The following is a 25,245-nucleotide window of genomic DNA, read 5'->3' as shown; positions in this document are numbered from 1 at the left end:
AATTATACAATTTTAGATCCCTAGTGTAATAGTAATAATAATTGGAATCGGTAAATTTTATTCCTTTTTGCACAATTTTAGAAAAATTATTAATACATTTTCTTTATTTTAGAAACACAAAAAATAAGCCACTATATAGTTGTATTAATAATTTTCAATCACACAATTATAGAGGTTTATGTTTTGTTAAATCTTTAAATTTATACTTTTCGTATCTCAAGATTTTATATTTTAAGATTCTTAACATATCATGTGATTAAGAATATATTGAGAAAATGAGATGAATTTTGAAAAAGGAGGATCACTGGGCTGAACCTCAACAAATTAATATTCATTCTACTCCAATCAAAATTATTTATAAAAAATAAATAAATAAATAAATTGAAAAGGCAATGTCATTCAATAGGGGACATCATCCTAAAGCATATGTGATCTTGATTCTCATCATTGTCAACTCTCATGCTGCATCAAGTACAATGGTGCAACAAACACCATTCCTAGCATAATCTATCAATTAGGTTCGTCTGGGAAGTGAATTGGCTTTTTAGTTTTTTGGCTTTTTGACTATTTCTTCTTTCTCTATCTTCCACACTAGCTTTGCTATTTTTTTGATTTTTTTGCGAGAGAAAAAATATAATAATTGTGGGTTAGATATGATATTTTGTCTTATTGGATTTGATTTTTTGTGACTATTTTAGCCAAAAAAACTCAACTTTTTTCTTCCCAAACGGAGCCATGCATCACAGCTTCACTACAAGAAACTCCTTCACCTTTACATCGCCCAATTTTACTTAATTTGGTCCGAATTACCTCATATCTAGACCATCCTTAAAAAGTTCTGAATTTAATTACTGAACAAATCTCTAGCGAATCCTTGAGAGATTCACACTCTTTCACTTATACATAAATGTGACAGATACACATCCATATAAATTTATATATACAAAATTAAATTACAAAAAAATTACGCTTGCCAATATGATGGACTTAGTCATACACATACATAAACTTATCCATATTACAGGGATAGAGTGCCAAAGCTGCAAATGACCCGATCTAAGTTGAGCGCTTGGTTTAATAAAAATTAGTCGAGTTCAAACTTATCTTGAAAGGATTGAGCTTAAGCTCGATTTATCTAATATTTGAGAAACTCGAGCTCAGCTCTTTAGTATTTGAAAAACTTGAAAAAATTATTAAATAAATAAATTAAAATCAAACCTAAATTAAAAAGTACATTAAGAAGAAAAAAAAAACAATAAAATTACAAACAAAATATAAAAGAATGTTAATTTTGTTAATAATTTTCATTAGTTAAATATATAAATTTGCTCATATACAAAATATAAACAAAATAAACTTAAAAATTTACTTATGTAGCAAACAAACCGAACTCACATGAGTTTTTAACTAATGTTGTTAAAATCAAAATCCTAGGGAGGGTCAAGATCAAAATCTTGATAATCCTGCTTTTTATGAGTTAAGATCGACAAAGAAAAGCTCGGTTCATTTGCAACCTGTGCTTAATGTATGCATATGTATATATATATATATATAAAATCGCACACCTCCCTAGAAAACCAAGACAGACAGTAGAAACCACAGTTTGACAGGAACTTATCAAATGCAGGTGGTATAGGAAGAGAGGTAACACAGATGCGGACACACACCCTGCCATCAGATTCCTCTGCAATGCCCTCATTTTTAAACCAATCATTTTAACAGCTTTATCTTCTAACATTCCCTCCTCTTTCTCATTTGTCTTCTCTTTTACCAAACACTTACCCCCCCCTCACTTTCTCATTCTTCCACATTACCCAAAACTAGTAAATCCATTTCCTTCCATGATGTTTACAGTGATGTTGAACCTGTTTTTCTTGATTTTGTTTTTCAAAAACACAATACCTTTGGAGTCTAATGAGTTGGTGACTATTGAAGAAGAACATCAAAATTGGGTGAAACTTATGGGTTCTTTTAACCGTTCTTTCTTCCAGAAAGCAGATAACAAGTTCGAACCTTGCTTAGCCATTAAAGTACACAAGAACCCAAATCTTGGAGATTTTGTTTCAGTGCAAAAAGCCATAAATTCAATTCCACTTGGCAATCGCTGCCGGGCAGTTATATTAGTTAGTAAAGGAATTTACCGGTACCAATTCCAACTCCATTTTTTTTTTGTTTTTAATCACAATGGTGTTCTGGGATTCACTCTGACTAGTCCCCAAATACCAATTTCAACTCTTGTTCCTCACATTATGATGAAAATGTAGTTGTTTGATTATGCTTAAGTTTGGTTATGAATTGAATGAAAATTGCAGGGAGAAAGTTAATATTCCTGTGAACATGGCATATGTTACCCTGGTAGGAGAGGGAGCAGACAAGACCATTATCGAATGGGACGACACAGCAGACCGGATAGGGAAGGATGGGAAGCCATTGGGTACCTATGCATCTGCAACTGTTGCTGTTAACTCTCCTTACTTCATCGCAAAGAAAATTGGCTTCAAGGTGAGCCCAAATTCACTATATAATGTGAATCATATGCTAGGTATTTTGTACTCTAACTAAGCAACTATTCACATTCTAGTGGAGGGTGGGAGGCTATAGCTTGTAATCTCTGTTCTCACCAAGTTTAGCTTTGATATGTTGTCTTTCCATAGCCTAGACAACATGAAATTCGACGTCAATTATCATTATGCAAAAAATAAAATTTCTTACACTCTACCACGATGAATGTCATGTTGACCGCACTGCCTTCTATGCATTTTTCTGTGAAATTTCACTATTAATAGAATTATTGTGCTAAGAATGCTTAGTTGCAATAGTATAGTCCAATAATGTTTCTATTTCAAACTGCAGTGTTGGCAGTGCTATGTTGGGCTGGCACTGGCAGCACTACATTCTATGCATTTTTTTTTTAAGATTATTGTGCTAAGAATGATTAGTCACACTAATATAGTCCAAAAATGTTTCAACAATAGAATAAAGCACCATCGCCACCATCAGGAGCTGAAGGAAAGCAAGCAGTGGCTCTACGAATCACGGCAGACATGGCGGCATTTATACATTGCAATTTTATCGGAGCACAAGACACTCTCTATGATCACATAGGCAGGCATTACTTCAAGTGCTGCTACATCCAAGGTTCGGTGGATTTCATATTCGGGAATGGGCTGTCGTACTACAATAGCTGCCATTTGCATGCGAAAACCAACAGCATTGGAGCCTTGACAGCCCAGAAGAGGGAGAGCCCTCTTGAGAAAACTGGCTTTTCATTTGTTAATTGCAAGGTCACTGGCTCGGGTGTTCACTACTTGGGCAGGGCATGGGGTACCTTCTCAAGGGTGGTCTTTGCGTACACTTACATGGACAAAATAATCACTTCTGGAGGGTGGTGTAACTGGGGAGACAAGAGCAGAGAAAAGTATGTTCATCTGTCTCTCTCTCTCTCGAATTTAGAGCAGTATCAACAGTGTTATGTACTCAGAAAAAATATAGAATTTAAAATGTGTAAATCATATTCATCCTATTTTCTAATTTTTTCTTTTTCAAGCAATGCATACAACTTGGGGGTTGTTTGTTAACGCTTCTGTTTCTGTTTTCAATTTCTGTTTTTATTTTTTTCGAAACAAAAAAAAAATATATATATATATTTTTAAAAACAAGTTTCCACTTTCTTCTCTCTCCCCCAAGTTAAAAGTAATTTCCTAAAATTGTTTTCACGGTTCGCCTTTCATATCTAACCATTCCCAGGTCATGAGCTTTCCACCATAGCTTTTTTGAAAGTTGTCCCAAAAAACTTTAATATAGATTTAACTTCTCTTCAGTTCATTACTTAAGATTGGAGGTGGTGTTGGCACACTATGGGCTCATCATAGACCTATCTCAATATATTTGAACCGTTTATTTTGTAAAATTCGTTAAAAAAAATAATTTAAATTAATCGAATTTCAGTAACTATTGTATAGAATAACAAAACCATGCAAGAAGTCAAACGCCTAGAGAACAAGAATTTTGTATTTTCAAACTGTTTCATCTTTTGTCTCTGAAAAAAAAAAAAAACCATCAAATAATAAATTTCATTATTTTAAAGGCTTCATTAAAATTATCTGCTGGGATTATAACTTAACCCCCAAAAAAAATATGAACATTTTTTTTTGGTTTGTTTTTTTTCAGGACAGTGTTTTATGGACAATACAAGTGTATGGGACCAGGGGCTGACTTCGAAGGGAGGGTGTCATGGTCCAGGGAGCTCACTCTACAAGAAGCCAAACCATTTATTTCTCTTAACTTCATCGATGGCTATGACTGGCTTCCTGAATTCTGATTGCCTCTCTCTCTCTCTCTCTCTCTCTCTCAAACACTGAAAGCACGTTAATATCGTCCTTCAGAATCAATAAGATGGTCTCTCCAAAATTGTGCTACATAATGATAAAAATGTGCTCAGTTTTGTGTGTCAAATGTTCGTTAGTTTAGAAAATGAGTAGAGTTGAGTTGATTCTTAAAGTGTAATGTAAGAATAAAATCTATTTAAATGTGTATTTATAGAAATAAAATGCTTTAAAATATATTTATTTATTTTTAAATACAGTGGCCTGGCCCCTCTCTCTCTCCCCATCCAATTAGCATCCCCTCTCTACAGTTAGCAATAATGCTAATTTCTGAGCTGACTAAGGCCCCGTTTGACAAATATCGCTTAAAAAGTCAAACTCTCAATATAACTAAACAAGTCATTATATAACTAAACAAGTCATTCGCAAACGCATTTAACTTTTTTTCTACTTCATAAAGAAGTTCAAAAAAAATTAAAAAGCCAATTACCAAACAAGGCATAACTACCATGTTACCAATCTCATTGAAGACTAGAAGAAAATTTGACACTATGCTCTTAGACTAGTCATGGAAAGAATAAAACCGATTTAACCCATCTTGATTGACCAAGTGACAGACAAGATCGATACTATCTGTTCATTTTTGCTGCCTCATTAGTCAAGAGCACAATGTAAAAGGATTATTCTCAGTATCAACACCTCCAATTCACTCGAGAAATACACAGAGTGTAGTCCAAGGCAGCTGTTTAGATTATTCCTAGATTAAGATTAAACTAATATTTTCCATGATTTCATCATCCATCAAGTAAGGTTAAACATCCATCAAGTAAGGTTAAAGCACTCCGGTTCAAAAAAAAAAAAAAGGTTAAAGCATGCATTCAATAATACTATGGCCTGTATTTACCAATTAAGGCACAACCAAAGTTTATTTGCTTACACATGGTACCATCGCCCCGGTTGTTAACAAAAGGTCATACAAATTTTGAGAAGAAAAGAAAAGTTGAAACTAACCAGTTCAGACCATGCTTTTTCAACCCTAAACCTCGTCAAAAAAGAAAAATTACATTCAGGTAGTGTTTGAAATAGAATGAAATAATCATTCCATCAAAATGTTCATTCCCATGTTTGATTGACTAAAAAAATAATGACAAGATACATTACAAATGGAATCATCATTCACCATTTCAAGAGACTGGTCATTCCATATGAGAGCCTAAGAAATTATCATTCCATTACTTACCAACTCATTCCAGTGAACCAAATAGAGCATCATAGATCATGCAACCAAGATAACTTGAACCAACTATTTACATTAGTATTGTGGTGTTTTCTCTCTCCTAGCTATACATGTATGCATCCCATGTCATAGAAAGAGGGTACAAATACGACAGAACCCACAGTCCACCCAAGTGTAAGTTGCGAGGGAAAGGGAAAGGCAAGAGAGGGGAGGTATTCCTCCTCTTCTACGGTTAGACAATACTTAATTTAGGGAAACGGAAGGAAAGGAAATGACATGTTACCTTTCATTCCTCTTGTTTGGTTATCAATGATAATTACACATGATTACATGACTATACACAGTCCCGCGGTGGCATTTATTCCAAGTACTTCTTGCTTCTTTATAAACATTTAGTACAAACCCACCTACACCCTGCAAAAACAGAAGATTGCAACCAAATCAACACACATTAATCACGACCAAAAAAGGCACCATGAGGGTTATAACATGGAGGCTGTTTTAGAACTGAAACATAGGGAAATATCATAGATAATCCCAATGAGAAAATTAACCATGTTAATAAAAAATCTGGGCCGAAGCCAAGTACTATACACTCCAAACAAGAAAATATAAATACCTTCCATTCCAAGCACATGAGCAGCATCCAGGAACTCTCTCTCTCTCTCCCCTTTTTTATTAGGATAAATTACATGGAGCTCCATTTATAATTGAGATAAATACAGTGAACCCCATTACATAAATTATATAATCATAAAACAATTGCACTCATTCCATTAAGTCACCGTTAGCCTTTCACCAGTTTGACCATGACATCAGCAAACATATATATTGAATTCCTATTTCCTTGTGGTCTGAGATAAAACCAACTTCTAATTTTTTTCCTATTTTTTTTTTTTTAAATCAGCAACACGAGTAATTTTATCAAGTAAAAAAAAACCAATTTCTAATTACTCCACAACCTACCAACTATGCAGATGAGGAAATACTTTGGCTCTTGATGCAACAATCTAATTTTGGTTCTTTATGCAACAGTGTAAATTTGGCTATTGATGCAATAATCCGCATCTAAACACCAGGACCCAACATTTTCTCCAATCTTCGTGCAAGAGAAGAGTCTGTCTGCACATCAAGAACAATGATCTTCCGGTCGCATTGGAGACGGATTTGGTGGGTGATTCAGGGTTTGGTTGCCTAAGGGTTGTGTGGTCTCTTTTCTCTCGATCGCTCTTTCTGAAAAGGTGATGCAAGAGTGGCATGGTCATGGGGTTGGGTTGGGTGAGAGAAAGGGATGGCAGTAAGGGGCACGAGTGTGGAACTAGAAAAAGTGGTCCCGATGCAGTTGTGGGGCTGGGTTTTAGTAGTGGTGGTGATGCATTGGAGGCAGGAAGAGAAGGGGTGACCAGAGGAATGTGGCAGTAAGATCATGATGGTGTGTAAGAGGTATGGCTGGTGGAGGGATGTGGGAGGTAAGGCAGTGAGGTATGGAGTTAGGGTATTTTCGTTTGCATGCCATATATGATAAGAGAAAATCTGAGGGCATTTTTGTCAGATTATTTATTTGATTAACAAAGTTAACATCTGTTTTGTTTGAAGCAAGGACACTGTGATTGTCTCATATTAATGGGATCAAGTGTATTTTGCCAACTATCAAGGGAGGTTCGTGTAGTTTACCCCTTTTTTTCCGACTATGAAGATGGCAACATTATATAACTCAAACAAGATAAGATCTATGTTACACGTACTCGTCAGATTTGGCGAAGTACCCATATCAACACAACACGACATAGGTACAGATACGGGTACGGGATCAAGATCGGGATACGGCATGGAGAAAGTGGATACAGCAAACGAAGAAGAAAGATGGCATATACAGCTAAAACTCAGAGGTGGAGAGAGAGAGAGAGAGAGAGAGGGGGGTGAAACTCACCTTTGCGAAGCAAGTTGAGTCGCGAAGCAAGATCGAAGCACGAACCCTAGTCGCGAACTAGACCGAATTGAAGGAGATCTAAAAACCAACATCGCGAAGTTGATTCCACCCAAAAAATGACCCTAGCGCTTCGATTCCCCTTTGGTCTCTCTCTCTCTCTCTTCTTCTTTGACTCCGTCTTCTCTTCCTCTCTGTTCTCTTTCTCTGCTTTCTATTTATAAATGATATTAATATAATAATATACAAAAGTATTCATATTATATAATATTATTCACTCAAAAAAATATTGTATAATATAATATATTATAAATAATATAATTTTTATATCTAAAATGAAAATAATTTATTTTATCATATATAATATAATTTATTTTATACCTAAAATAATTTTTAAAATTTTTATTTGTTATTTTTTTAACAAAATTAGTTATTCCTTAACCTTTTTTTTAACTCATCTTCATATAATAAATATATTTTAAAAAATAACTATTTAACATATCTCTGACCCGTATCCAAATTTGGATCCATATCCACGTATCCTCATTTTTTAATTTTGAAGTGTCCGACCCTAAATACGCACCCGCACCTAAGTCCGTGTAACATAGGATAAGATACATCCTCAAACACGCCAACGCGTGGGTAATGTCTCATGAATGTCATACTAGAGACCTAATTCAAAGTTTTCTAGAAGTTGAATAACTGCTTCATCAATTAAAACTAACCACTGCCTAAAAATTATTTGTACACAAATAACACAAATTTAAGATCAGAATACTGCCAGAAAGAAAGAAGAGTTGCAGTAAAAAAATCTTCAAAACCCACACATACCGGTTAAGAATTTTGTCACGACTGGAAGAGAGTCACAGTTGCAATATACCCGTTCTTCATAACCTGCCAAACATCAGGGGGATCCTCATAAAACATAAAATTCAAATTCAGATGGCAGGGAAATTGAACAGAATAGAGTATAAAAGGATCAACCGGCAATGACTCACCTCAAATGCAACATTCTGATAACCATACACAAAAGTAGATCCAAAAGGATTGCTTGTAGAACCTTGTGTTTGGATAGCTGCTCGGCCAGAGTCCCCAAGAATCTCCTAGGGTGAATAAATCATTTTTGGGCATCAGTACAGATATTTAAGGGCAAAGCAGAAGTAGAAAGATGTAACTTAAAAATCTCATATGGAACAAATGTAAGTTAATAGAGCAAAAAAAAAAAACAAAGACCTCTCAAGGATTGATTTGGGGGGGGGACTCTGGTATAAAAAAAACAAGGTTTGAGGTCAAATCACAGTTAACCATATTCTGTCAAGAAGCCATCAGGATTTAGGCCACCACAAATGGTATAGCATTAGCATTTTCCAATGCCAAGTTTAAAAAATGCCATCATATTTAGCTATAAAAACTAATGTACCCTTGGATGGATGCTAAGTTTTCAACTACATGTTTGACTTTAGGCTTTTTAGTCTTGGTTTCCGAGGCTATTTTAGTCTTTTAGCTACATATAAGAGCAATGTTGGAACTTGGTATTGAAAAATACTAACATCAAACCATTTCCATCCTCAATCTTGACAGTCTATGATTGATGGCAATTTGACTTCAAACCTCCCTCAGGGGGGGGGGTTTACAATTTTTGAAATTTTACAAAAGGTCTTTTGTATGCTCATCAAACCTCAAAGTGTGTTTTTTGCTTCAATCTAAAATAAATAAATAAAAAATAGGGGGTTTTTTTATCTATTTAATAATAACCAAGTCAATATTGTAGCATAAAGGGGGGGGGGGGGGGGGGGGGAGGGGAATTGCAATTTGATAGAGAATAAGGACTTCTTTTTCGCTTGGGGCTTTGTCATAATGGTTGCATTCATGAAATGCAAACATTTAAAACCTAATTGAATGTCAGAACACAGAAATCCTGACCAGAAAATTCCAGTTTGAACACATTGAAGAAATAACACTACAAGATATAGGTGTAAAAATGACACAATTGTTAATTGTCTCTCTGTAGCTATTAAATTAACCAAAGAATAGGGTGGGAAGTCACTCATTGCCACATTATCCATCTTGTAAATATAAAAGGGACCGATTTAATATCTTCTTCCCAGCAACCAAATGAGCTAAAACATACAGAATAAAAATAAAATACCCAATAAACAATTGCATACACTTCTGTCATATTAATTGAATTTGCACTTTCATAATCTATTTTGATATTTTGAAGGTTGAAACTTCCTCTACAGAAAACATAGTACAATCACTAATGGCAGTAAAACAAATTCACCTTCACTTGCTCCCATTTTGTGCTGGGTGTAATGCAGCGCTTAGAGGCATTTACTTCCTCATGAAAAGACCCACCAACTGTAGAAAAAATTAGAAAGGGAAGGTATCAGTTTCTAAGTTAGCATGACCACCCAATCATTCAGTAACAGAATGGTACTTACAATCAGAACTATAGATAGCAAAATTGCACTTTATGTATGAATTAAAATCTGCATGCCCTGGATAGTTGGTATGCAAAACAAACTTCTTGATTTTATGAGTCTGCAAATTCAATACAATACACTGAGAATTTTCCAGAACAAAGATTAATATGCACAACTTCACTAAAGAGATTTAACACCATGAAGGAAGGAAGACAATACCTGCCCATCAAATAATATGTCCAAGCCACGAGTGAAATAATTGTAGAAATAATCACCACATAGAGTTGTCCGTGGCCGAGGATCAGAGGCAGAATGAATCACCATTTGGTCAACCTGTACAAGTAACATAAATTATCTCTACAAATTGTTTTTTGGACCTCAAAATCCAGAAATGACTATGGAAAAAGAAGTGATTTCAAGAGTGTAGATGTATTATTTCTTTTTGTTTGCGCTTTGTTTCGTGTTCCCTTCTAGCATGGCTTCAATATATGTAGCTGCTTGCTTAATATGAATAACAACTGGTTGATTTAGTAACAAGAACACAATTTTGACTAATTTTTTCATGTTGTTGTGTAGTGTGGTTGCATAGGGAATCATTTTAACTAGCAGGGCATCTCCTAGGGTCACTTGGTTGACAACAATGATTTTTGTATTGATAACTCAAGATACTTGAAAGGTCTGTCGTAGAATGTATAAAGAAACGAAAAGAAAATAAAGATTTGTCTCTTTTAAATTTTGTAGTTTTTCATTCACTTTCTAATTGGCATGTGCGAAACTTGAGCTATTGATACAACAATAAAAACCTTAAACAGCCAATGCCTAAACAACTCTTGTATATCCCTGCTTGTTAATCAAAGAACCTACCCATAAATCCATGATGCAGAAAATTCAAGTATTTGACCAAAAATAAACGCATCGATCCACTCATATAGTTTTATTACATAAAAAAAGGAATCAAACTAACTAAATTTTTAAAAAATAATAATTTGGTTATATTAAATTAACAAAATGCAACCCGGGGGGGGGGGGGTGTTGGATTCCTAAATGATTATACAAAAAATCTTTTCAATCCATCGAATAGTTCACTAACACTGTGTTTGGTTGGAGGATTTGGAAAAGGAAAGAGAAAAGGTAGGTGAAATAAGAATAAAATATACCTACATTTCACTTAGTTTCACACATCTTTTCCTTTTCCATTTCCAAATCCCTTTCTAAATCCTCCAACCAAACACAGCATAAATTTCTGCAAATTCCTAAAAATAAGAATCTCACGGCTTCATATGAGTAGCTGAAATGTACAATCATATCATAACAAATGTGCAAAATTCTAACATTCAGTTTTCAAGAAGAAGAGCAACTGAGGAGACCTGCTTTTGATGAATTCCACATGGACGACCTAACTCAGTCCACACATCCTGCATAAACAACCAAAAGTATTACATGCAATACAAACATTTAACTGCAATATAGAAATAAAGCCTCAGTTACAACAGACCAAATAAACACCATTCTACATTCAAGTGTTTCTTGAAAGAACTAAAAAATAATGAAAAGAAATGGCATACAAAATAATCAGGAATATTTGCACTGAAGGAGAGAGGTGCATGTAGGTTGTAGAAGGCTACAAGCAAAAAAACAAATTCTTTTTGTTCTCTTATCAAAAGAAGGAAAAGAGAGGAAAAAGATTTTTTTTTTTTTTTTTTTTTTGGATAAATAAAAAAAGAGAGGAAAAAGAATAACCTTGCTTGTTTTCACCTTTCAAAAAACACTTTTCAGAAAATTCTACTTTCTTATTTTCCATGTTTTTTTGTTTTTATTGAATTTTTTTAATATTTTAAGCAATTTTTTTACTTTTTAGACACACCTAACATAAATACACCTACAAAGTAAAAAAATTGTAAAAAAAATCTTTTAAAAATTCACTAAATACCAAAAATACAAAAAAAAATACAAGAATTCAGTACATTTTTTGTATTTTTATATATTAATTAATTTTTTAAAATATTTTTTCACAAATTTTTACTTTTTAGATACATCTGAGTAAGGTGCATCTAAAAATGTTTAAAATTTAAAAAATATTCACTAAAAACAAAAAAACACGAAAATTAAAAAAGTCAATTTTCAAAAAACTTAATCCAGAAAACTCAAACCAAACACACTGAATGGCTTTTTTTTTTAAGGTCCCTAATATTACAATTTTAGGAGATAAAGGACATCCCAAACTTTCATACTACGTCAGGTCCCTCAAAAACATGCGTCTCTTCCCTCCAAAATTATTAGACCAAAATATCCTTGCATTTTACATTCAAATGTCTTTCACTTTTTGAAATTTTTCAAAACTTAAAAATTCAATAACTTTTGATTTAGATGTTCATTTTCAACAAAAATTATATTTTTGGAATGCCCTCATCGAAATCTATCAAACAAGATCCATGATGAATATGAAATTTAGGGAAAAAAAAAAATTAATAATAATAATAATAATAATAATAATAATAATAATTGACAAAATTTCACTGAGTTAGAAATCAACATGAAAGTAAATTTCTCTAAATACATTTACATAAAAATTTTAGAAAAAATCAAATGTGTTAGAGAAAATCAACATGCAAGTAAATTTCTCTGACTACATTTGCAAAGAAATTTTAGAAAAAATCAACATGCAAGTCAATTTCTCTGACTACATTTGCAGAGAAAATTCAAAGAAAATCAACATGACAAAGAAATTTCAGATATAGGTCCAGTGAAATTTCATATTGCAAGTGTGTGATGACCAAAGAAGATCAACATTACAAAGAAATTCCAGATATAGGCTCAAATGAAATTTCTCTGGTATAAGTCCAATGAAATTTCAAAAAAAATTCTCTTCGCGAACAAATTTATTTTGGTATAAGTCCAGAGAAATTTCAGCACGTCCTCCAAATTCTCTAATATAGGTCCAAAGAAATTTCTGCTATAAGTCCAGTGAGATTTCTTTGGTATAAGTCCCAAGAAATTTCAGCAGGTCCTCCAAATTCTCTAGTATAGGTCCAAAGAAATTTCAGCAAGTCCTCCAAATTCTTCAAGATCCATGAGTTTATTGTTGTCCATGATCGCCCACTATTTATTCTTCAACAAAGAGATCAAGGATCCATCCTCATGGTAGTGGACAAGGTCAACGGAGCGGACGTGGCCGCAAAGGCGGCAGAAAGGGTTTAGAACTTGGCGTCGAAGACATGGACAAGGCCAACGGTGATGAAACGATCGTCAGAATGAAAGGAGGCGGAGGTGGCGATGTCGAAGAATGAGGAGATGGTGTATTTGGGTTCTAGGGTTTGGGAAGAGAAGATTGTGAGGTGGTGGAGAGATCCAAATCTAGAGAGAGAGAGAGAGAGAGAAAAGAGAGAATATAAATAGAAAGATGATATCAAAGTGGGAATCGGCGGCGGTGATGAAGTGGCCGTCGGAGTGAAAAAAGGCGGAGGTGGCGGTATGGGAGAGTGACAAGATGGTAGATTTGGGTTTTAGGGTTTGGGAAGAGAGAGATCAAAGAGATGGATAAGAGAGAGAGATCAAAGAGATGGATAAGAGAGAGAAGAGAGATCCAAATACATAGAGAGAGAAGAGAGATCCAAATACATAGAGAGAGAAGAGAGACCCAAATAAGTAGAGAGAGAAGAGAGAAGAGTGAGGGTAAAGTTGATAATTTTTTTGAATAAAATAGTAGTAAAGGATGTGAGGGTCCTTATCTAACATAAAAAAAAAAATTGCGGACCTCTTCTACCACCGAAAATTAGAGAGGGATGTTAGACTAATTTTTCCAAAAAGAATTATGAAAAATGTCTTAGCAAAAAAAATAATTATGCATGAACAAGAGACAATGATAAGAATTTATTGTGACTGCAGACCAACAGGACACAGTTTAAGTCGACAGAATACAAGAGTGCTAGTGAACCCCAACTTCGCAACAAAGGGGAGAGAGGTAAATAACCTACATGATGAAGTAGCTTTGTGTCCAAATCCCAAACAGTGATGATACACCAATTCGACAGCATTAATGACCAGTTAATGCAGTACATAGAACCGCCACAAATTGAAAGGATTCAACAAAGAATCTTGGCATAACAGTACAGATTACCCAAACCAGATGCCGGACTTCCACTATAAACTTCTCGAATTGTTTCTAAAGTTGCCAAAAAGTTTAAACTTCTACCTCAATTTGGGTGCAATTTAGTTTTATCACCACCATATATTCATTTTGCCCAAGTTTTATTTGTGATTATGAGGCTACACCTACAACAAATAACATCTAAATAAAAGTAAAACACTTTTTTTCTTCAATACAGTTCAACGAATTCTCCTCATCATTGCTTGCTCTTAGGGCTGCAAATGAACAGAGTCGTTCGTGAACAGACTTGAACTCGGTTCGGTAAGAGCTCATTCGAACTCGATTCGTTATATTTTTTCGAGCTCGAGTTAAATTTTTAATAAACAAGCCTAAACATTCTAAAGCTCGGCTCATTAACTGGCTTGTTTAATATTTATTATGTATATATTAAATAATGTAAAAATATGTATAAAAAATAAGATAAATATGCTATTTATATATTTAAAAAATATAAATATAAATAATAGTTAACTATAGATAGTACATTTATATAATAGCGGTAGTAGATATTATTATTTTGATAAAATATTGACTTTTTTTTTAGAATGTTTATATATATTGTATATATATAATTGTATAATCAAAATTTTAATTGTAACTTTAGTCTCATACGCAAGTATAAATTTATAAATTTTTTGGCTCGTTAAGGTTCATGAACAGGCTCGAGCTCGAGTGAAGCCTACGCCAACTTGGCTCGAGCTCGGTTCATTAAATTTTTAATAAGCTCAAGCTCGAGTTTGTTAAAATCTTAATAAACAAGCCCAAACATATTAAAACTCGGCTCGGATCAGCTTTTATTCACTCTCAATTCATACTTGCGACTTTTCCTGAATTAGTATTCTTAACCATTCACAATTGACTGTAAGGTTCCAATTTGTTTTTAATGCCAAAGACATTCCCATTCCCGACTGACTATGTTATGTAGGTAAAAGTAGGATGAGAAGCAATAAGCAGCAAAAGATAATATATAAAAAAATATCGTAATTCCTTGGACAATGACAGTGAACAAAAGAAGCATGATTTGGACCACTTCCAAAAAAAGAATACATATACAGCATGTTATACAAGAAAAGAATCCAAAATAAAATAAAATTACAGGAAATGGAGAAGGCAAAAGATTACATGCAATGAAAGAGTTAAGCAGATCTTACCTGTGGTGATGCACCAAATGGGATATGCTGCCCGCCAACAGTAAACCTCAACTCTTCCCCAATCTGAATGACAGAAAAAATGAACAGGGTCATATGAAAAGTCTTCAAAAGAACAACTTCTATTGCTGCCTTTATCGAACATCTTTAAATAAAACAACAACAATATCACATCTGGAAAGGACCAACTACATTGTAGCTACAATTCCTGTGTGCCTGCTGACCACTACGTAGAGTAGGGATGGCAACGGGGCGCGGGCGGGGATCACACTCCCCGTCCCCGATCCCCGATGACAAAAATTTCCCCGGCCCCGGCCCCGGCCCCGATCCCCGACGGGGAACCTCTCACCGTCCCTGTCTCCTAACGGGGATCAGGTTTCCCCGGCCCAAAAAAATAAATAAATAAATAAATTAAAAAAATGAAGCTCCACTTGCAGATCTAACACCACAATCACAACCAACTCAAAACCCTAAACAGAATCAAAATCAAAATCACCTCCTTATACCACAATCACAATCACAATATAACAACACAATCAGAATCAGAAGTTGAGTTGTAAAACACACATATATATAGATATACACACTCATGGACACACACACACAAAAAAAAAAAAAAACTAGATCTAGATTTGAAATTGTGGAGTTCATGCAGCGGTGAGGATCGATCTCGATCGATCTCGTTTTCCCTGGAGTAAATATGCAGCGGTGAGGATCTAGAGAGGGACGGCAGCCAGGGGTAGCACGGTGGTCGTGGTGTCGGAGGAGGCAACGGCGTCGGAGGATGAGACGAGTTGACTTCGGATGCAGAAGAGAATGTAAAGGGAAGAGAGAGAGAGAGAGAGATGGGTTTGTTGTATCAGTGAAGATGGGTTTGTATGTTAACCAAACAAGATGGGTTTGTATCAGTTTTGAGAGAGAGAGAGAGAGATGGGTTTGTTGTTTGTATCAGTGAAGATGGGTTTGTATGTTAACCAAAGAAGATGGGTTGTATCAGTTTTGAGAGAGGTAGTCTTTATATATAGAGAGAGAGAGGGGTAAAATGGTAATTTTATTTCGAGGACAAACCGGGCCGAGGATGGGGGTTGGACACTTATCCCCGTTCCCGGCCCGAAATTGTTCGGGGATTAATTTTTTAATACCATCCCCATCCTGTCGGGAATATTTTTTGGGAAAAAACCGACCAAATCGGGATCGGGAGATCGGGTCCCCGTCGGACCTGGTTCAAATTGCCATCCCTAACATAGAGAGATCCATATACTAGTCATGAGCGATAGCAAAACCTAGAGAGGTGGAAGCAGTAGTTTCTAGGACGAAGATGAGCCGATACAATAGGCGGGCAAAGGGAGCAAGACTAAGCCGAGCCACTAGTGAAGTGGCAAAGGAGGCCTACTAACTATGAAGCACCGACACTTCAAAACAAGTGCCGTATCCGTGTCGGACACGCAGACACTTCGGGGATACATGGGACACACCACATGGCGTGTCTCCTTATTTAATTAATTTATTTTCAAGGGACACACTGGGAACACACTAGAGAAACACACTAGATACATGCCAAGTTGTCTTTTCCACCATTTTATTTAGTTCTTTTGATGAATGTTGAATATTTATTTTTTTCTTCGATTTAAATACTTAATAGATCATCTATAAAATAAATAAAAAAAGTTATAAACTGTAAGTATTAATTTAAAAGTGCATTTTAAAATAAAAAATTAGAATTAAAGTTAGTTTTGTTAATATTTATTGTTTGTGAATGTAATATTAATCTAGATACGAAATAAAAATATATGAAAATATATTTTATTGCCGTATCCCCATTTTTTTGAAATCGCCGTGTCCCGTGTCCGCATCCATGTCCGTGTCTACATTCGTATCCATGTCCATACTTCTTAGCCTACTATAGATTAGCGGAGTGTTTGTTTGGAGGAATTAGAGTGTGGAATAGGACTCCACGTCCATTGCATATGATAGCCCGACATTTGGTTCAAAAAATATAAGTTGGACTAATAGTCCAACCGGACTATCAATCCCTTATTTGTGGGACTATTGTGTCCCATGCAGGGATAAAAAAGGTGGGATAACTCGATTGGAAAGTTAAAATGACATTTTTGGCCCTCAATTTTTTATTTATATTATTTTTAATTATACTTGGTAAAGTAAAATAAAATTTAAAAAATCTCAACTAAAAATTAAATTAAATTAACACTTCAATGGATTATAATACCCCTTTAAAAATTCAATTTATTCAATTTATTTAATTAAAAATAAAATTAAAAGTTCAATTTATTCAATTTATTTAATTAAAAATAAAATTAAAAGTTCAATTTATACAATTTATTTAATTAAAAGTTCAATTTATTGAAAAGTTCAAATTAAAATAAAATTAAAAACCTCAACTAAAAATTAAAATAAATTTATATAATTTTTATTGATGTTCAATGTATTTTATTTTTTAAAAGTTTTAGTAAAAATAAATAAATCAAATAGGATACACATCGGATTCAATAGAATAGTCCAATCCAAATATGTAATCCCATGACTAAATAAACAAAGGATTGAATAGAAATGTCCAATCCAGACATCTAATCACATAACTAAACAAACATAGGACACAAATCCAATCCAATCAAATAGTCTAGGGACAATGTATAATGTATCCTAGAACTAACAGTCCGGTGGATTACAATCCCCCTATCCAATCCAAACATACAAACACACCCTAATAGAAATTTCCTAAATTCCTACTAATTCAAAACTGCCATGTGCATGGTGCATCAACATCCTTGCTTTTTCCAAGCTAGCAACCAACCAACCAATTGATGTAACTATAGACAGACAGGAGTGGTACACCATAATTTTCATTTATCTCATATCAGACAGATGATATCGATATGAAGAAAATTGAGCAAGTGAGAAACCACTACAAAAATAATAAATAACTATGCAGGGCTGGCAAAGTAAGTAGTCAAACCTTAACCTGCACCTCTTCCATATAGAGGCTGCCAGCAGGCAAAGGAGGAGCAGAAGCCTTGTCCATTAAAGAACCAACACCAACTTTACTATCTGTAGAGCTATCATATACTGAGACACGGCATGTTACTGGAGTAGTGCCATCTGGAAACTCCAAGGGCAACTCCGCTTCACAGTTAAAAGGGAAACAAAATTAATAAGCACTGTTAAAATTTGTACTTCAACATAATAGAACGAATAATTTTAGATCCAATACCTTCTCCATCATGACAGCAATCTGTATACTGAGATGGAATTGGAAAAGCAAAAGACAAACCCTGTAAAATACAGACATCAACATCTCTAAACAAAAAACAAAAAAAAAAATTCAAAGGAGAAAGTAAGTGCATCTCATGGGTGTGTGTTTGGCGAACATACTGGATAAAATAGTGTGTAAACACCTCTATCTTTGTCATAAATTCCAGGAAATGTTGGTCCAAAAAGTGCATATACAGCTACAAAAGTAGCTAGTGTAGATGGTCCTCTGAAATTAAAGATGAAGGTTAATAATCCATTGAAATAAAAAGCAAGATAAAGAAAGGTAAACTCATGACTTACCCTATCAAAGAGGTAGCATAGCGCATTTGAAGCCGTTTGACATCAAAAATTTCAATAAGGCGTAGTCTCTGATAAAGAGTACAAAGTAAGGTCAATCAATCGTACCATTCATACACACTTAAAAAATGAGCTTACCATACAGACTAGATCATAAAGTGTGCACCTCATCAAGAAACTCAAATGGAACCATAAAGATAAAAGAACACCCAAAATTTTTGGACAAGTATTAATGTTTCAGTATTAACTTTAGTACGTATATCTATATATATAGGAGATATCTAAAATTACAACAATAATGGAGGAAGTGATTAAGCATAGCACAAGAGTTGTAACAACAGTTTCAGAAAACCAATTTGGATTTATGCCCAGTAAGTAGATCAACTAAGGAAGAGATATATTTACTAATAAAATTAATTGAGAAATACAAAGAGAAGAGAAAGAATCTTCATATGAATTTTTATAGATTTAGGGGGCAAAAAAAATTATGATAGTGTATCTAGAGACATAATATAGTGGGTATTAGAAAAAAAAAGGAGTGACCAAATGGTATATTAATGCAATAAAGGATATGTGCAATGAGGTTGCGACTACAATTAGATCACCTATAGGAGAAACTAGTCAGTTTTGAACAACTGTAGGATTGCATCAAGGGTCAGCTTTGTCCTTTACCTAGTTGCCTTAGTTATAAATGGATTAACTAAATACATTCAAAATGATGTCTCATAGTGTATGTTGTTCGCACATGATATTGTTCTAGTGATAAAACCAAGTGAGAAATTGAAACTAAAATCAAAATATAGAAAGATGTGCTAGAGTCTAAAGGATTTAGAATTAGTAGAACAAAAAATGTAACTTTAGTAACAATATTGAAAACCAAAAGAGATAACAAAATAAACATTATCATTACCCAAGTTCGACTATTAATAAGGATGGAAAGGTTGGTGATGATGTGATCTTAAATCAAAATAGTTGGCTCAGGTGGAGAACCGCTTCTAGCATATTATGTGATCGACAAATACCAATAAAATTGAAAGAAAAAATTTATAGAATAGCTATAAGACAAGTGATATGATCACCATCAATGAAAATGTTAAAAGGGAGGGGGAGATCTAAATTGACATGGGATGCACTACTAAAAGAAGATATGAAGTTATTTAATTTAACTCAGCATATAGCCCTTGACAAAGCAAAATTACAAAAGAAAAAATGATTCACAAGGTTTAGTTTGGTTTGGTTTTAATTTGGTTATCAATAAGACAAGCGATACCTTAAGGGACAAAATATCTGGCAACTACAAATAACACTTTTATAAAATGAGTGTAATTGAGATGAGAATGTTTATATGGATGTGTGGTAAGATTAGAAAAGATATAATTAAATGTTATTCAGATGAATATATTCGCAAAATGGTAAGAGTAACGCCAATTGAAAATAAGTTAAGAGAATAGGCAAAGATGATTTGATCATGTACAACAAAAACCTATAGATGCAACAATAAAGAACAGTGATATGATCATCATAAATGGAAATGTTAAGGAAATGAGAAGACCTAAACTGACATGAGATGCAGCAGTAAAAACTGTATGAATGTTATTTAAGGAATCTGAGTATATAGCCCTTGACAGAGCATAATGGAGAAAAAAGATTCATGTAGTCAATCCCACCTCCTCCTTGAAATGCAATCATAAGTTTGGTTTAGTTGGTTTGATTTGGTTATCAATGTTTTGGTACAAACAATGTTTTGTATACATGTGTGGGGGTGGGTTGAAGTTCCTCATACAAAAATTATCACAAATATTAGTTTATAATTCTTGCAACTTTGTCACTTCAAAAACTAAAAATCTTCCAGCCAAATTAGAATTAGTTAAAGTTACTGAATTTTAGCTGAAACTCTACAACAGATTTCTTTAATACCTTAAATTTGAATCACCAAGTCACCAAGCAAAATACAAGAATCATGGGTTATCAATTAAATCCTGCACACTTTTAGCTACTAGTATATAGAGTGCAAAACCTTGCACAAATAAGGTATTAGATACAAAGATTATAACATTCATACAATAGACAAATAAGGCATTAGACGAAAAATTACAACATCCATACAATAGATTAAATTCCCTAATCCATTTCAAAATGGAAAAATTAACATAAAAGGTATGAGCAAACTATTACCTGTGACCAAGGATCAAAACAAAGATGAAAACCATGATCCGGAAAGCTTATAACAATATCCAGTTTTAGAGGCTCCTGTAGAACAAAGGCATAATAATGAGAGCTTGGCACACTCTTTGAAATGCTAAAATACCATGTGCTTCAACTGAATTCCACTATGAACATTTAAATTTACAATCATCAAAATAGCCGGTTTGAAGTAGAGAGAACCGCAAAGGCAGAATAAAAAGAAAAGTTCTAGCATTGAGATAACAAAAGGTTATCCATGCAAACTAACAATATAATTAAATTAAAGTTCAACACAATCTCGTAGTCCAAGCTATGCACAATTAAAATCATTGAAACTGCAAGATAATGCAGCAGAATTGTACTTTTACCTCTAATTGGAAAATTGTTTTTCAATTCACTCCTTTGATGGTTCAAGTATATCACCCAAACCTTTATACCTCATTTTTTTCTTTTTCTTTTTCTCTTGTCTTTTCAACAAAATCCCTACAATTTTTCATTAGAAGGTTGTCCTTGGATCTTGGATTTGATAAAGAGTTTGTGGGCAAAAATGAAAGAGATTTTATTCCATTCAGTTTTAGCGTCCCTTTTTCTTTTCCTTCTACAATCCCTCCTCAAATCCAAGATCAAAACATAACCTAAATGTTTAGTTTTGCTAAAATCTTCTCTTATAAATTTTATATTATTTCTCTCTTCCCTTATAAACAACCTAAATTTTATATTATATCTCTCTTCTCTTTCATTAGGTTGTTTATAATATGAAATTTGATCGTATTTTAAATTATAATGATCATCATATTCAAAAACTAAAACAATAAATTGAATCAATAATAAAAAAATCAACAAAAAAAATAAAAATAAAAATGATCGGTTAGCTCAAGCATAAAACATATAACTTTGGCATCACATTGGTCTAGTTGTTCTACCACAAAAAGAAAATCGGATCGGTTTGGTTTTAATAAATCTTGCTAAATATTGCCCCTTCAGCGAAAATCTGGCTCCACTCCACTACTGCCACAATGGTAGTATAATAGCAACAACAAACAAGAAGAAAAATATATACATGAGTGACAGTGTAAACAATAAAAAATTAATAAATAAAAAGCCCCCCAACATGATAGTAACTTTTCAACTACCAGGACTTTAATTGTTATTCAAGACCTATGCCGTAATCTACTTGCCAGAAATCAGTAGGATAGTAGCAATCTTTCAAACTGAACATTTGGGCCAAACAAACATCCAAAAATGGTAGATGTCTATATTTTTTTCCCATTTTCTTTTATTTGCTGCCGACAATCAAACTGAAAAAATGGGAACTGGCCCAAATAAAACCATACACAACCACGATAGAATAGGGTAGTAGCGAGCAAACTGAACAGTTAGGCCAAATAAACATCCAAAAATGGTAGCTTCTATGTTTTTTCCCATTTTCTTTTATTTTCTGCCGACAATCAATCTGAAAAAATGGGACTGCAGCCCAAACCAAATCATACGCGACCACGTTAAAACAACAGTAGCATAAGGAGGTAAACAACATTAAACATTTTTTGTCATATTTCATTGACCAATACCTCATCAAGGTATTTCACATGGACAACATCGTAAATATTAGGTTGCTGCTCTATTTGAACAAACGCTTCGCATATTGGCATTCCTGCAACAACAGTATAGACATTAATCAAGGGAATTATTCAATTATAGCTCAATAATAAACAAAATCAAATAAAACTATAATAGCTGAACAACATAACCAAACCAATCTAAGTATTGGTCCCAATCAAGTAGGATTGGAATTGGCTAAATGAATCATTTTTTGCCATTATGCTCTATTCAGCTTAAATTAAATAAATTATTTTTCTTTTTTTTTTTTCAACTACCACATCGATATCAGTTTATTTCTTACTTTTCCTTGTACATAACCAAATCATCATATCATATTCTCCCTCAACTTATCTCCAATCATTTTCCTACATTAATGCTGTGTTTGGATCATGAATCTGGATAAAAATTTGGAAAATGAGAAAACCATTTAGCTTATATTTTCCTCACGTATGATCCAAACACAGCCTAAATCTCAGCTCAAATTTAGAATCAACATTGAAAGCAATCAAAAGTCAGTATGTCAACAAATCCAAGTAATTATAGAATTCAAACAGCAACAAAACCACCAAATAACCCCAAAAAAACGAAATCAAACTCCAAATAATTGCGAAATTAACAAGAAATCAGAAAAAAGCAGACCTAATTGTGATTAAAAGTGGGAATCAAGAAAAGTGAAGGAAGTAAATTGGCTGGGAAGCAATAAGAAGAAGAGGAGTACCGAGAGAGAAAGGTCCGATACCGAGGCCGGGACGGAGATCCAAGACGATGGCACCCATGGCTGTGCCCTCGCACCTGCGTGTGGGTCTCTGCAACATTCCTTGTTTGTTCGGTGGTGGTGTCGTAGTGTTTTGGCTTTCTTTTTTATCTCCGTTTCTTTCGGGGGTGGAAGTGTTTCGTCTTTGATTGTTATCGTACTTGTACCAGACTCAACACATGACCTGGTTCTTTTAAGGGCAAATTACATAATTGGTCACCCTTTAGTCTCTGTAATTTTGATTTGAATAATTTGATTATTACATTTTTAATTATGTTATAATTTGGGCTTTTCACCACTTGTCATTCGAATTTTGAATGAAAAATAAAATTAGAGGGACTAAAATAAAATTCAAAATAAACTATAGAGACTACTGGTATAACATATTCATTACATTAGTGGTCTTTATAGTTTCTTTTCAATTTCACTTTGGCCTTTTTGGTTTTCAAATATTAACAACATATGATAAAATGATCATATTACAACAAAATTGAAAGTATATGAATTAAATTAATCGAATTGACACTATAAGGACTAAAGTGACACTTCACTAAAATTGGAGAGACTAGTAGTGTAATTTACCCTTCTTTAGCCAAAAATAAATAATAATAATAATAAAAAGGAATTTACACTTTTTAACAAAAATAAATTCTAAATTTATTTTAATGGACACTCCATCTATAAATTCAAATTTTATTTATTTATTTATTTACCTAAAAGTCCACGCCAAACAATTATGTCCATAAAAACATGTTTTTGCAAAATGACCAAACTGCCCATATATACCCTACCAACCACAAAGAGTCATTAGACTGAAATTAGGAAACAAGAGCAATTGAAAACCCTAGAGAGATAAAAAGATAGCGAAATAAGTGAAAAAAAAAGAATAAGAGGGCAGCAAAACCTCATTCTTTGTCATCTTTCGCTGCCAAAGGTTTAAACAATAAGCAAATCGAAGGTCGAGATAGAGTTTCATAGGATCTCCAAACAGTGCTCCTAACTAGGGCTGTAAACGAGTCAAACCGAGCCGAACTTTAGTATGTTTGGGCTTGTTTATTAAGATTTTAACGAGCTCGAGCTCGAGTTGAATAAAAATTTAACAAATCGAGCTCGAGCCGAGTTAGCTTAGGCTCGACTCAAGCTCGAACTTGTTCACGAGCCTTAACGAGTCAAAAAAGTTATAAATTCATACTTGCATGTGAGACTAAAGTTACAATTAAAACTTTGATTATACAATTATATATACAATATATATAAACATACTAAAAAAAATCCATATTTTTTAAAAATAATATCTATTTTCACTATTATATAAATGTACTATCTATAGTTAATTATTATTTACATTTATATTTTTTAAATATATAAATAGCATATTTCTCTTATTTTTTTATACATACTTTTTTATATTATTTAATGTATAAATAATAAATATTAAACGAGCCAGCTAACGAGCCGAGCTTTAGAATGTTTGGACTTGTTTATTACAAATTTAACAAGCTCAAGTTTGAACGCAAAAAAAAAATTAATAAACCGAGTTCGAATGAACTCTTACCGAGCCGAGCTCGAGCCTGTTCACGAACAACTTTGTTCATTTGTAGCCCTACTCCTAACACTGTGTTTAGCCTAAAATTCCTCGCCGCTCTCCTTAATTATGAATACGAAAACACTTTCAAATTACAAATTACTACTATTACTTTTATACTCGTACCCACTTCCTCTCCTGCCTCTATCACACATCCGCCTTCAATCACCATATCCGTCGTCTCAGATACTCTGTTTTCAGCAGCAGTAGTAGTATTGATTTTGGTTTTCTTGAATGGCTCTTCATTGTTGTTGTCGTCTACTAGTAGTGACATAAAAAAATATATATGTAAAAGTGTTTTTTAGCAAGTTTTTTCATGGATCTTTCTCAGATCCAGTTGTTTCAT

The 25,245-nt window shown here is 33.7% G+C and overlaps 2 protein-coding genes across 3 annotated transcripts; one reads left to right on the top strand and one right to left on the bottom strand.

The window, feature by feature from the left end:
- Positions 1–1,791: 1,791 nt before the first annotated feature.
- On the top strand, positions 1,792–4,580 carry LOC114299415 (putative pectinesterase 53). The gene is made up of 4 exons (XM_028244136.2): positions 1,792–2,143; positions 2,313–2,502; positions 2,976–3,418; positions 4,171–4,580. Exons 1-4 carry the CDS (start codon positions 1,842–1,844, stop codon positions 4,319–4,321), a joined length of 1,086 nt encoding a protein of 361 aa, XP_028099937.2. The 5' UTR covers positions 1,792–1,841; the 3' UTR covers positions 4,322–4,580.
- Positions 4,581–5,599: 1,019 nt separating this feature from the next.
- LOC114299412 (PHAF1 protein At3g51130) lies at positions 5,600–23,509 on the bottom strand. Of its 2 annotated transcripts, XR_003642302.2 has the most exons (16): positions 23,279–23,497; positions 22,530–22,612; positions 20,953–21,027; positions 18,781–18,848; positions 18,601–18,706; positions 18,440–18,500; positions 18,185–18,351; positions 15,214–15,276; positions 11,283–11,330; positions 10,135–10,248; positions 9,934–10,033; positions 9,774–9,850; positions 8,488–8,592; positions 8,321–8,383; positions 7,493–7,703; positions 5,600–5,976 (listed from the first exon to the last, which is right to left on the bottom strand). XR_003642302.2 is itself a non-coding variant. In XM_028244133.2 (15 exons), the coding sequence occupies exons 1-14, from the start codon at positions 23,373–23,375 to the stop codon at positions 8,336–8,338; spliced, it is 1,212 nt and encodes a 403-aa protein (XP_028099934.2). In that variant the 5' UTR covers positions 23,376–23,509; the 3' UTR covers positions 5,600–5,976; positions 8,321–8,335. The 2 variants fall into 2 exon arrangements, 1 of the variants encoding a protein (XP_028099934.2); XM_028244133.2 differs by lacking the exon at positions 7,493–7,703 and having other exon boundaries at positions 23,279–23,509.
- Positions 23,510–25,245: the final 1,736 nt, after the last annotated feature.

This window comes from Camellia sinensis, chromosome 4, assembly GCF_055761805.1.
Source record: "Camellia sinensis isolate YWXY chromosome 4, ASM5576180v1, whole genome shotgun sequence".
Classification (NCBI taxonomy): Eukaryota; Viridiplantae; Streptophyta; class Magnoliopsida; order Ericales; family Theaceae; genus Camellia; species Camellia sinensis.
Note: the sequence above shows the minus strand (reverse complement) of the source record. Positions and strands in the feature narration are given on the sequence as shown.